Source organism: Schistocerca americana, chromosome 1, assembly GCF_021461395.2.
Source record: "Schistocerca americana isolate TAMUIC-IGC-003095 chromosome 1, iqSchAmer2.1, whole genome shotgun sequence".
NCBI lineage: Eukaryota > Metazoa > Arthropoda > Insecta > Orthoptera > Acrididae > Schistocerca > Schistocerca americana.
In genome coordinates, this window is record NC_060119.1 from 860,843,000 (window position 1) to 860,856,414 (window position 13,415).

General features: G+C 38.2%; 1 protein-coding gene across 1 annotated transcript in view; it reads left to right on the top strand.

Annotated features, from left to right (window-relative positions):
* The window catches only part of LOC124594726 (cilia- and flagella-associated protein 251-like), a 367,330-nt gene that overhangs the window by 335,844 nt on the left and 18,071 nt on the right, over positions 1–13,415 (top strand). The window contains exon 11 of the mRNA XM_047133097.1: positions 56–164. Coding sequence (XP_046989053.1) covers positions 56–164 — 109 coding nt within the window. The remainder of the gene's footprint in view (positions 1–55; positions 165–13,415) is intronic.

Sequence of the window (13,415 nt, forward strand, 5' to 3'; positions counted from 1 at the left end):
TGTGCTCCATACTGTAACCAGATAATCATTTTTCCTTTCTTTTTTTCCATGAAAGGCACAGAATCTGGCCAAGTTGGACTTGTAAATGTTATGAGGAATGCTTGTGAGTTTCTCCTGGATAGATCAGTTGGAGTCATATCATCAATGGCAGTGCATCCTGAGAAGTAAGTTACTGTATTTTGTTATGTTAATGGTGTATTGATTTCCCATCACCTGTATACCGCATCATCTCCTCCTCCTCTTTCTCAACTGCTCTCTATCTCTCTCTCTCTGTCTCTCTCTCTCTCTCTCTCTCTCTCTCTCTGTCTCTCTCTCTCTTCTAAAGTTTAGAAGAGAATCAATGTCTCAGCTGACATTATTTTCATTTTTAGCATGTATATTACTTGGAATCACCATCTTCAAGGTAGAGATATATTGTATTTAGTTTCTCCATAGCTCTAAATGATCAGTAACTTGCTTGATAGGTTCCTGGGAATTATGCTGGATAATATTGTAAAAACCGCTCAATATTTCAGCGAGACAAGTGCCCGCCATCTTCAGGTGCTACTGTCGTGTCGCTGAGAATCTCTCTAATTTATATGTTGGGTTTCTAGAACAGCGCAGGCGTAATTTCCGGGAACCTATCAAGCAGATGCAGCAATGGGAAAGCCTCAAACAGCACGTTCAGAAACTTGTTTTTTTTTTTATGCTCTTTCTGGAATATTTTTGAATATATGTTAAGCAAAGGCCAAATCTAATTAAAACCTCTTATGTCGTGGGCAACATCTGTATTTTTGTATTTTTATTTATGTTTTACATTGAATCATCACATTCCATGTCATAGTAATATAAAATTACCACAAAAAATATTATTCACCACTCGTAAGAGAGTACACTTTGGAGAGCTGAATTTGGTGAAAAACTGGTACTAGGCAGTCATGTAAACCTCCACCACTGACATAAGCCTGTCAGTGAAGTAATGTGTTGATGCTACTCAGTTGTATGGAACCAGTGCAGTAAAAGGGGTTGGTGTGAATTCATGGAAGAACAGTGGAAAGGGAGCTGTTGTGTTTGGATGTGCCCATTTTCACACTATGAATGAGGTTGCCTGATTTGTTGGTGTGCCAGTTCTGACTGTCTAATGTGTCTACAAGAAACAGTGTACCATTCACAGCCACATAACACAGCAAAAGAGCATGGTTGTAGAAGGAATCCAATTGATAGGGACATTAGATAAGTGACATGCCTTTCCAATGTCAATTGTTGTCAGTGAACTCATGTTCATCTCAGCCAGTTTCTGAGTGAACATTGTGAAGGGATCTGTGTTCAGTGGGCATCTGGGTTCATATTTCCTACAAAATGCCATTGCTCTCACTGATACATAAACTGTATATTTTCAGTTTGCCAAATAACACAGAATCTGAAGAGCAGCTTATAGGAGATGCTTATAATAGTCCAATAAGCCATATTTTGACTCTTTTTCAAATTATACAAGGCCCTGATGACACTGACAGCTCAGTGGGGCATCTAACACACAGTGTACAGAGAACGTAGTTCAGATTAGAGATTGTTCTGCTATGTTTCGTGGGTACCTTTTGTACCATGAGTTGTGTCCATTCATACAGATTACTGTGATCATAAACCAGAATGTTTATTTCAATATTTTTGGTGACTTAGAGTTCTTAAACACTTTCGTGTTGCTTGTGATGTGGATAGTCCCATATTCAAAGGTGACAACAGCCACTTTCACAGGGCAAAAAGTTTCCATTCCTGGACTGATAAATGTTCAGTCTCCCTATCGCACCTCAGATGGTCCGCTAAATCACTCAATCCTAATCTCATAGATAATGTCTGAGATCAGCATCTCTGCAGTTTGACAGCTGTACAAGAATGTAATCATCAGTGACTGGCTTAAGCTGGGTATGGTATACCTGAAGGACATTGTTGACATTGTTCCTTGCAATCCTGAGGCCATTATCAAGGCTAGATGTGGTATGACACAGTTTTGACTGGGAGTAACTAATTTTTTGTCTGAAGTGCTTATCATAGACATGATTCACTGAAAATGGAAATAAGGTGTTCATTTTGTGAGATTAAACATGTCTCGTCTAGAGGAAGAAGGCTTTACAGGCAGAAAACATAAGAGTTGGTAACAAGTTATAGCCAAAAGTGTGTGCTAATAATGTGTTATAAGGTGCATTCTAACACAATATGAGTAATTGGGGGTTGGGGGCAGGGGCACAGAGATACTTACTACTTACCTACGTATTTCCGTCTTTTATAAGTAGGCATTAATATTGTAAGTTTCAGCTCTTCACATATTTCTTGACATTGTTAGACTGAAAAAATTGCGAAATAAGTATGGTCTCTATAAAGCCTCCTTAGGCATGTCCATAAATATAAGAATGGCTGTTTCTCAGTCATTTAATAATAATTAACTCTGTTTTTATAGGGTAGATACTTCTGGATAGGTGTGAGGTTACATTATAATATTGTACACTCAGTACATGGAAAAGATCTGTGACTGTGCAAAAAAATTAGGGTTAATTTTAGTATATGTTGTGCTGTACTGCTGCTATGTCACAGTAGTGAGTGTGAAGACACTCATGTAGGAGTATTCACTGGATCTGGGTCACTGTTGAGAAAATATGTTGGATTTCATAAAACCATTCAAGATAGTTTAAAAAGATTATGTAGAACTAACTGGAGAATTGTTGCTTTTGGCAATCATATGTTGATTTTCTGTCATTTGTTAGTGATCAATGCCACAAAGAGTTTTTGATCCCCAGCTTTTTATTGTTACTTGCACAAAAAATGTCAACAAAATTTAAATTTCATAGTGCTGGAGCCATTGAGACATTGTTTTTATGCCCAACAACATACATTCAGTGATACAGATACAAAATTATAATAAAATGGCCATAACTGTTGACTAATATACATATAATTGAGTGTTCAGTGTTTCTGACTGTAATTCAGGGGATCTGGTTTTGATTCCTAGTACTGCCAAAGATTTTGCCTTGGTGGGAGGACTGGAATTGGGTGCACTCTTCCTCGTGAGGCCAACTGGAGGGCTACTAGACTGATTAGTAGTGGTTCCAAGGTCAAGAGACCCAACAACAGCCTGGAGAGCGGTATACTGATCACATGCCCCTCCACACTGCAATTGATGATGCCATTGGCAGGGGATCACATGGCAGTCGGTTGGGCCCAATTGACCTGCCTAGGGCCAGAATGTAGAACTTTATCTTTTTACCTACTATTTTGCAGAAGTAGAAAAAACACACACATTCACACAAGCACAGCTCATGTGAAATTGGCCACAATTCTCTCTGGATGTGTTCCCTTTATACTGTTGTGTGTGAGCATGATAGGTGTGTAAAGCTGGAAAACTCTAAAAATGAAATTATCGAGTTGCTGCACAGACTCATTGGAGCTCTTAAAGATGAACTAAATTCCTTAAGAGGAAAGTTGTAGACTCAACAGTGAAAAAAGCTAATATGGTGATGAAAATGTGGATATAGTAAAGAAATATATTTATTCTTAAACCTTTAAGTGACACTGGTAAGTTTATACCACTGGTCTTAAATGATACACATGACTTTATTCAGTGTGGACAATCAATTGTATAGGTATTAATACATTCACAATAGTTTCTCTGATAAAGATGAGTACTATTTTTATATTTGTAAGTCAGGAGGCTTGAGATATCAGCAAACTAGTTCATAATGGTTTGAATATTTTCCAGTAATCTCTGAGTCACGTGATGCCAAAGCTAGTTTGCATTTGTCACCTATAGATTTAATCTCCTGATGTTTTCCAATGTAAACAGTGGTATCTTCAATTCACAGTATTATTTTATGCAGGATAAAGTATAAAATCAATAAGAGAAATTTTCTTCTGCACTGACAATTAAGAAAATAGATTATTGTGAATCCAGTTCCTTATTACTTCCAATTTTACTGATTATGTGATGTGAAATGCTTCTTTTAATGAAGAATGAACATTGCAGATGCTATTTTTCACAGATTATCTTGAAAATGTTGGCTGCTGAGATAATATAAATTATTTCTGCTAACAGTGCACATGTAGAATGATTACAGAAATTTGGGACAAGATGAAGATAACTTATACACACATTTGAATGTAATAGACATATTATTTAAACAATGGAAAGTTCAGTTAGGGATGTCAGCATTATTCCCTTTGAAGGGAAGGTACACAAACAAATCATTGGCACAGCCATGGGCAGCTGCATGGCATCCCCATGCCAAAATGTTTGTGGGCTGTCTACAGGAAACCTTCCTAACCTCCCAAAACCCCAAACCACAGTCTGGTTCAGGTTCATTGATGATATTTTCATGATATGGACTCAGGTCTAGGACACTCTATCCTCATTCTTTCACAACCTGTACACCATCTCTCCCATCAACCTCTCTTGAACCTTCTCAATGCAGCTCAGTACCTTCTGGGTGGACGTTGACCTCCTCCTCTATGATGGCTCCATCCACACCTCTGTCCACATTAAAAACCATCAACACCAACAGTACCTGCATTTCAACAGCTACCATCCCTTCCACACTTAAAAATCTCTCCTATACGGCCTGGCCACCCAGAGATGGGACATCTGCACTGACAAAACATCCTTTGCCCAGTATGCTGAAAGTTTCACAAAGACCTTCATAGACAGGCACTATCCCCAGATCTAGTCTGCATACAGATTCATGTGTCAGATCATTCCTCATCAAAACACCCACCAATTCAAAGATTTGTAACACTCTATTTCATATTTTCAAAAAACTTTGCTTATTTGTGTATACTTATAACATACAAACTTCTGCAAAATCTTTTTGGTCTCAGACTACAACTTTGTTTTACATTGAATTTTTTAATGTAGTGGTATTCTGATAATCAAGCTCTGCAAGAATGTCAATGCAAAATGGTACTTATCTACATAAATGCCCATAACTCAGGTGTTTATAAGGTTTTGATTTGGATTTTTTTTTCAGAAGTTAAGTAGGGCATGTAGTTAACAAATGTCCAGTTATTGAAGCAGTGAAGTTACAAAGAAAATTTTAAAAAAGGATTAATCTATTTCAATATTCAATTTCAGAAAAATTGTGAGGATGTGAAAAAATGCTTACATCGCATTTCTCCAACCTGCTTGGACCTGATTTTGGTCTTAAATAATCACCTACATTGCAAGCTTGCAAATAAAATAAAAAACTTAATGAGTCTTCTGCTAATTGACATGCATTTCTGAAATCAAAGTACTTTTTGCTGTGAAGGGAAAATGTCATTTTAAGTAAGTCCATCCACTCACTGTCTCACTACCTCAGACACAAGGGTATCAAATTAGCATATTTAAGTATAATTCATTCTAAGTAAACAAGTTAACTTTCAGTGTGCAAATTTATTTCCTTCCATTTGACTAATACAGTAACTTTTTAAAGGCTATAACATATATGATTTATGTGTTCAACCAATCACCTACTCACAGTCAAAAAAAGTGTTCTTAGACAGGAGTATCTTGTTTGAAACCTTTATGGGCATGAAAAGGATGCTACAATTGATGAAATTCATTGTTGAGAATAACTGACATGCAAAAAGCAGTCTTTTTAGACTCAGTTGCTCTTTGTCTTTCTGTGAGACTTGTCATATCTGTTTGTGGTGCGACTCTATCATTCCACTTACATGAAGTCTGTTTTAAGTGACCTAGTGCTCAGTTAACTGCAGTGGAATATGTGAGTTTATGCACTGTTGGAAAATTACTAAAAACACCATGTCATTTGACAACCTATACCTTAGTAAAAACTCTACAAAAAATAGAAGAGCTGAGGGAAGACCAACAAGATTTGATATTCCTGCAATCCAATATAAGCCTTCCACAAGATCAAGAAAGTGTTACTATATGTGGACATCAAAGATACTATTATTTAAAAGTTTTTGAAAGTCATCGAAGAACTTGTTGTGGTCCTTTCATAAAACACAAACAAACAGTTAAAAAATCTTGTCTTTCTCTAAAACATTAAGCGCTAAAAGAATCTACATAAAACCAGGCCAAAAACTGTGCACAACATGTTGTAAGATTTGTGAACAGAAAACTGACATCAGCGATAGAAATGAAAGTGATGTAGATGACCCAGAGGTGACATTTCACAAATCAGAACTAAAAAGTAAATATATTGAGGATGCAAATAAAACTTTACATGATCTGAAGTGCTCTCCCTTAAAACTTCACTCCATTCAAAATCACAGCAGGCTGTATATGGCAAAAAGAAGCTAAAAGAAGTGAAGCATGTTTTGGAAAGAAAAGTGTGTCGGGCACTAGATTGCAGTATTGAAAATTCTGACCATAGAGAAGCAAAATTTGGTGACAGAATGGTTAAGAAAGCCAAAGATTTTTATGCCATGATATAATTAATGAAGCAGGAAGTGGCTAGTGTAAGAGTACCTGAAAAAGTTCAAATTTTAACTGTAGCTCCACCCTCTTGGTCAAAAGAAAACATAATGTCAGAATTCAGTGGTAGTGAGTATGTGATTTGACAAGTGAGGAAACTGAAAACAGAACTGGATATTTTATCAGTTCCTAAACCATAAAGGGGGAAAGTAATGCTGATGAAGTGGTAAAGATTGTCACTGATTTCTACCAGAATGAAGAATATACTCAAGTGTTACCAGGGGCAAAAGACAAAGTTAGCATTCAGAAGAATGTGTATGTGTAAGAAAAGACTCATTCTTTGCAACTTAAGAGAACCATACTCTGGTTCTAAATGGTAGAATCCAAACATTAACATTGGTCTTTCTAAATTTTGTTAGCTGAGACTGAAGTGGTGTATTTTAGCTGGTACTGCCATCACTCATTCAGAGTGTGTTTATGCTTTTGGATGTGGAACATAATGAAGAAACATAGAAAGAGCTTATAAAATTTCTTGTATGTGACTCTGAAAACTATGACTGCATATTTAATCACTGTAATAATTGGCTGAGTGATGACAAACTGTCAGAATTATTAAAAAAGAAATTGTCTTACAAAGATGCTGATGATGAAATTGAGTTCAGCCAGTGGATAAACATAGATCATCAGGCAGAACTGGTAAAGCAGTTTGCAACTGTTGGTGAATACATAGACTTATTGTTAACAACTTTACAGGCACTTAAACCACACTCATTTACATCTAAGTGTCAGTCAAAATCATTGAAAAAATTGAAAGGAAATCTAATCCTGGAGAAAGCAGTTCTGTTAATGGACTTTTCAGAAAAGTAGAGTTTTATAATTCAGAATGAAATTCAGTTACCACTAGACAAAAAACAGCTGTACAATCTATGCTGTGTGTGTTTATATGGTAAATGAATAAAGTAAATTGGTAATAGTGAACCACTGCTTTATAAGTGATGATATGGAACATGATGTAGGATTTGTAAATGCTGTCTGGAAAGAAATGGTTAAATGGCTGGCAGAGCATTACCCACAAGTGAAGAAAGTGCATTATTTCACTAATGGATGTACTGCTCACTATAAGAATAGAAAAGGCTATAAAAATGTGTGTGAGAACAAAAGCTATTTTTCTATGGATGCTGAGCATCCCCTTTTTGCTACTAGCCATGGTAAATCTGTGTGTGATCATTTGGGAGGAACTATAAAGTGTATATTGAAAGAGCTAATCTTCAGATAGTGGATGATGCACAAATAACAACAGCACCTGGTGTTAATTATTTCTGCAAAGCTAATGTTGACAATTTTTTTTCCACTTCTTAGAGAAAGTCAGTGTAGATTTCCTACACAGGAACCTCCAGAAGAGATGTTCAGCAACCCGTACAATACCTACTACCAGGAGTTATCGTCATTACAAACCACTTTCTTGTGATTCTTTAAAGATTAGATGAGTAACTTCACCTGAAAAGCCTTCCTTGATTTTTTTTCATTCAATGAAAATGCCCGCAATGGACATGTACTTGTACTCAACAAAATTCTTTTGTAGCAGCTGCATATGCCTTCATCAGAAATGTATGTGATGAAGAAGGAGATGTTGAACTAATTTTTCTCCACCCACCTGGACCAGTAGAGTCATTCCTTTCATTTGAGAGGCAAGACTTGTTTTGTGCCTCTGGAAAACATTTTATGTGCTCTTGGTGTAATTAAATCAACATCTTTAGGTAGAATGTCTTACTTTAGTGAAAAAGATAGAAGTTGACAGTCACAGTGGATTGGAAACAGAGATGCTCTTAAGATTTTCATTGATAGTTTCAGGGATCATCAATGCTGAACAGATACATTTTAACCCTTTCGCAGTTACAGGGGCCAAGTGTCCTGGCTGCCTGGCCTGCTGACGGGAGGAAATGCAGCGTGCGCTTGGCCGGGCAGGCAACAGACTCAGCCCTAGGTTTGCTGTAGACTACGGCCACTGCAGGCTTCCCGCACGTTCCGGCATGCACAAAACCATTGTTCAGTAACGATCTTCCTAAAAACAGTATACCCTGTATGGTCACAGTGGTTTTAGTTTCTGATAACCATGAAAGAGAGTTTTGAAACTAACCAACACTATCAGTTATATGTTTATTATGGGTTGAAAAACAGTTGGTTTAAAAAATGATCGAAATTTTTTAGTAGTAATTCCTGTAACCTGAGACTTACACCATGAATGTACGTGTCTACAACATATTACAATGTCATTAACATTGAACAAATGTGTTTCAAGATATATAGTTTTAAAGTGAGTAGTGCACAGCAAAAACACCCAAATCTCAGACAATTCTTGCTACTACCGTAAATAAAAATCATTACAGAAATTTAAAACCAAATTGTGTCATGTATCCGAGCTCAAAGTTAAACAAAGAATATATCTGGATAACTCATTTTGTGATAGGCCCATGGCTTCATTTGTAATTAAAGCCTAAAGTCGATTCTCCACAGTATGAAACCATGTAGTAATCGTCTACCTTCTTCTTCCTCACCCTGGACAGTGACCATCTTTAATCTGCAGTTGGAAACAGCTTTCTTCTTTGGTTTTCCATTGGATCACACTTTTACACATTTGACTATGAAAATTATCAATCAACTGATGCAGTATTTCCAAATGGTATTTCGCTAGTGGTACTTTCTGTTGCTTTTGTATTTCAAAAGTAGTTTTTGCATTAAGCACAAACAAGTCAGTCAAATGAAAGAATACTTTGTTGTACCATTTCACTGTCTTTCAGATAGCACTGTGCAGAAGATAACAGCATGTCTGTCTTATAAGCTGCACCCATTGACTTATTATACCTGACAACACAGGTAGATTTCAATTTGTTTTGGCATGTTCTATGTTCTTATTTCTCTGTCTCCTCAAACTCTGATCCATTTATGGTAGAAAGCATCATGACTTCATTCTTGTCCATCCATTTTAGTGCGATTAATGTTCCACAGGACTTGAACTGTATTTCCCCATTATTTAGCTTGCCTGACAATGGTGGTAGATGTTTCTTATTTTTGCATACTGTTCCGATGGCATTTGTATGTTTATCATGGAGCCACCAGAGTAATTCGGGTCTCGAATACTAACTGTCTAAATAAATGATATGACCTTTGTTGAGGTATTCCAATAGCAAACTGACAACAACATCGCCTGGTTTTCCCCAATCAGCATTTCAAGATTCTATTTCTGTGGTGGCACCAGTGTACACAATATAATCCAAAATATCATTGGTTTGTATGTCACAAAGGACACAAATTTTAATGTCAAAATGGCTATGTTTATTTGGTATGTACTCCTTAAATCTGAGTCTTCCTTTGTAAAGTAGCAGACTTTCGTCAGTCACTAGGTTTCCAAAGGGTACTACAGCCACGTGGAATTTATTTTTTGTGTGATCTACAATGAAACAAATTTTTACAAGAATATCTTGAGATGTGGTGGGATTGTCACCTTAGTGCAATATTCATTCACTTCTAACTTTTTACTTCTAGGCTTAAGCAGAAAACATGCTAGGAAGCAATAAAATTCTGCTGGATGTATGTGCTTCCAGCATGCTAATCTCCTGGATACTGTCGTCATTGTTTCAGTAATAAATTTGTAATAATTATTGATATGTGTACAGATGACAGAAATGAATTCCATGGACATGAAGTAAAAAAAAAAAAAAAAAAAAAAAAAAAAAAAAAAAAAAAAAAAAAAAAAAAAAAAACTAAATGACTTGCTGACTCTTTAAAGTCTGCTTTTAACCTGCTAAATGTATTGACAAAATGGTGTCGTTTCATCACTGGATGATTCTCCATCCAGTCATACTTTCTTTTTCCTGACAAAGTTTTACTTACATCAACTTCTTTTCCATCTTCAGAGCAAGAATCTTCTGTTCATGATGTCGAGGATTCAGCAATTCATCCAGACATGTCCAACTCTTCGTCAGAAGAAAGTTCTGAAATATCACTACAATCTTCGTCTTTACTATTCATAAGAATATTCGTAATTTCCTTGTGCTATAAATTGCATTCAGAGGTGGCAAAGGCTGCACATGTGAAGTCTGTTGTCTCATCAAAGTGAAAAGAGGACTGGCCAAATGTTAGACTCGTAAGCGAAAAGGGCCCAGAGGAGATGAAAACTAAAGTGCTTTCCTACATTACAAAGAAGACCAGATAATGACACTGTTGTCAGAAATGCAGAAAACATTGATTAGCTGTTCTATTGTGTACATTTACCTGCTCCCAAGCTTGGGCGTATTTGATAGCCATTACCCATCTGGATGTTCCACCTGCCGGGCGCACATGAATGCCCATAGCTATCTGGACTTCCCGCCCACTGGGCATACATCTATGGCCTTAGCCATCTGGCCTTTCTACCTGCCAGGCATACATGTACGCCCGTAGCTGCGAAAGGGTTAAATTAACACTAGTGTGGCTACAATAATTGTTGTTTGAAGATGCTAATTTGACACCCTAAATAAAGTTAACCCATGTAATGAAAATATTTCAATTGCATTTATAACTTTTCGCTCTGTTATTTCATGAGGCAACCTTACTATAGGTTGTCAGTTTACATAATTTGATTTGAATGATCTTCTGAACAATGATGTGATATACGTTAAATGAACATCCAATATCCATCAAAACTCAGGGTGCTTCTTCTTTTTTTTAATAGTATCAGAGTTTTGATAAAAATAAATCTTGTATCAGCTGTCAGAAGTTGTTTTACACATTTAAAAATTATTGCTTGGACCACAAGAGTTTATGTTGATTTTCTACACACACCAAAAAAACTTTTGCAACAACCTGGTTCCCAGAACTCCTAAAGATAGATGTTGACTGTGCATGTTGTATCACAGACACAGTCCCTTTGACTGGTCAGAGATGTCACTAAATCCGCCCAAAGATGTAAACAACCATGTATGAGCAGAGCCTATTAGATTGAGGGGATCCGACAGCTGATCAGTTCCAGTCATTCCACCAAGAAGGAGGTACTCGGCTTATGCGGCTTATGTTGTCTGTAGTTCAACCAAGCCTAGATGGTCAATACCGCAGTTTGATTGCATGCACATTGTTACTTTGTGCCACGAAGGGCTCTCAACAAGGGAAGTGGCCAAGCATCTCGGAGTGAACCAAAGCAGTGTTCTTTTGACATGGAGGAGGTAAAGAGAGACAGGAACTGTCAATGACGTGCTTCACTCGGGCTGCCCAAGGGCTACTATTAAAGTGGATGACCACTACCTCTGAATTATAGCTCAGAGAAACCCCGACAGCAATGCCACCATGTTGAATAATGTTTTTCATGCAGCCACAGGGCATCATGTTATGACTCAAACTATGCGCAATAGGCTGCATGATGCGCAACTTCACTCCCAACATCCATGGCGAGGTCCATCTTTGTCACCACGACACTATGCAGAATGGTACAGATGGGCCCAACAACTTGCCAAATGGACCTTTCAGGATTGGCATCATGTTCTCTTCACTGATGAGTGTCGCATATGCCTTCAAGCAGACAATCGTCAGAGATGTGTTTGGAGGCAGTCCGGTCAGGCTGAACACCTTAGACACCCTGTCCTGTGAGTGCTGCAAGGTGGAAGTTCCCTACTGTTTTGGGATGGCATTATGTGGGGCCGACGTATGCCGCTGGTGGTCATGGAAGGCACCATAATGGCTGTACGATACGTGAATGCCATCCTCTGACTGATAGTGCAACCGTATTGGAAGCATATTGGCAAGGGATTCATTTTCATGGATGACAGTTCGCACCCTCATCATGCATATCTTATGAAGGACTTCCTTCAGGATAACAACATCACTCAAGTAGACTGGCCAGAATGTTCTCCAGACATGAACCCTATCAAACATGCCAGGGATAGACTGAAAAGGGGTGTTTATGGATGATGTGACTCACCAACCACCCTGAGTGATCTACGCTGAATCGCTGTTGAGGAGTGGGACAATCTGGACGAACAGTGCCTTGATGAACTTGTGGAGAGTATGCCATGACTAATACAGGGATGTGTCAATGCAAGAGGATGTGCTACTGGGTATTAGAGGTACTGGTGTGTTCAGCAATCTGGATCACCAAACCTGAAGGTCTCTTTGTATGGTGGTACAACATGCAATGTGTGATTTTCATGAGCAATAGAAAGGATGGAAATCATGTTTATGTTGATCTCTATTCCAATTTTCTGCACAGGTTCTGGAACTCCCAGAAGAAAGGTGATGCAAAAGTTTTTTTTGATGTGTGTTTATCCCCATAAGTCAAGAAAAGTTACTAATTTTTTTTCTGATAAAGATAGGTCTCTTCCCTGACATCTGGGGAAATATGACAGTGGTGTGTTGAAAATAAGATACTTTTTGTTATTGTTATTAATACACTCCTGGAAATTGAAATAAGAACACCATGAATTCATTGTCCCAGGAAGGGGAAACTTTATTGACACATTCCTGGGGTCAGATACATCACATGATCACACTGACAGAACCACAGGCACATAGACACAGGCAACAGAGCATGCACAATGTTGGCACTAGTACAGTGTATATCCACCTTTCGCAGCAATGCAGGCTGCTATTCTCCCATGGAGACGATCGTAGAGATGCTGGATGTAGTCCTGTGGAACAGCTTGCCATGCCATTTCCACCTGGCGCCTCAGTTGGACCAGCGTTCGTGCTGGACGTGCAGACCGCGTGAGACGACGCTTCATCCAGTCCCAAACATGCTCAATGGGGGACAGATCCGGAGATCCTGCTGGCCAGGGTAGTTGACTTACACCTTCTAGAGCACGTTGGGTGGCACGGGATACATGCGGACGTGCATTGTCCTGTTGGAACAGCAAGTTCCCTTGCCGGTCTAGGAATGGTAGAACGATGGGTTCGATGACGGTTTGGATGTACCGTGCACTATTCAGTGTCCCCTCGACGATCACCAGTGGTGTACGGCCAGTGTAGGAGATCGCTCCCCACACCATGATGCCGGGTGTTGGCTCTGTGT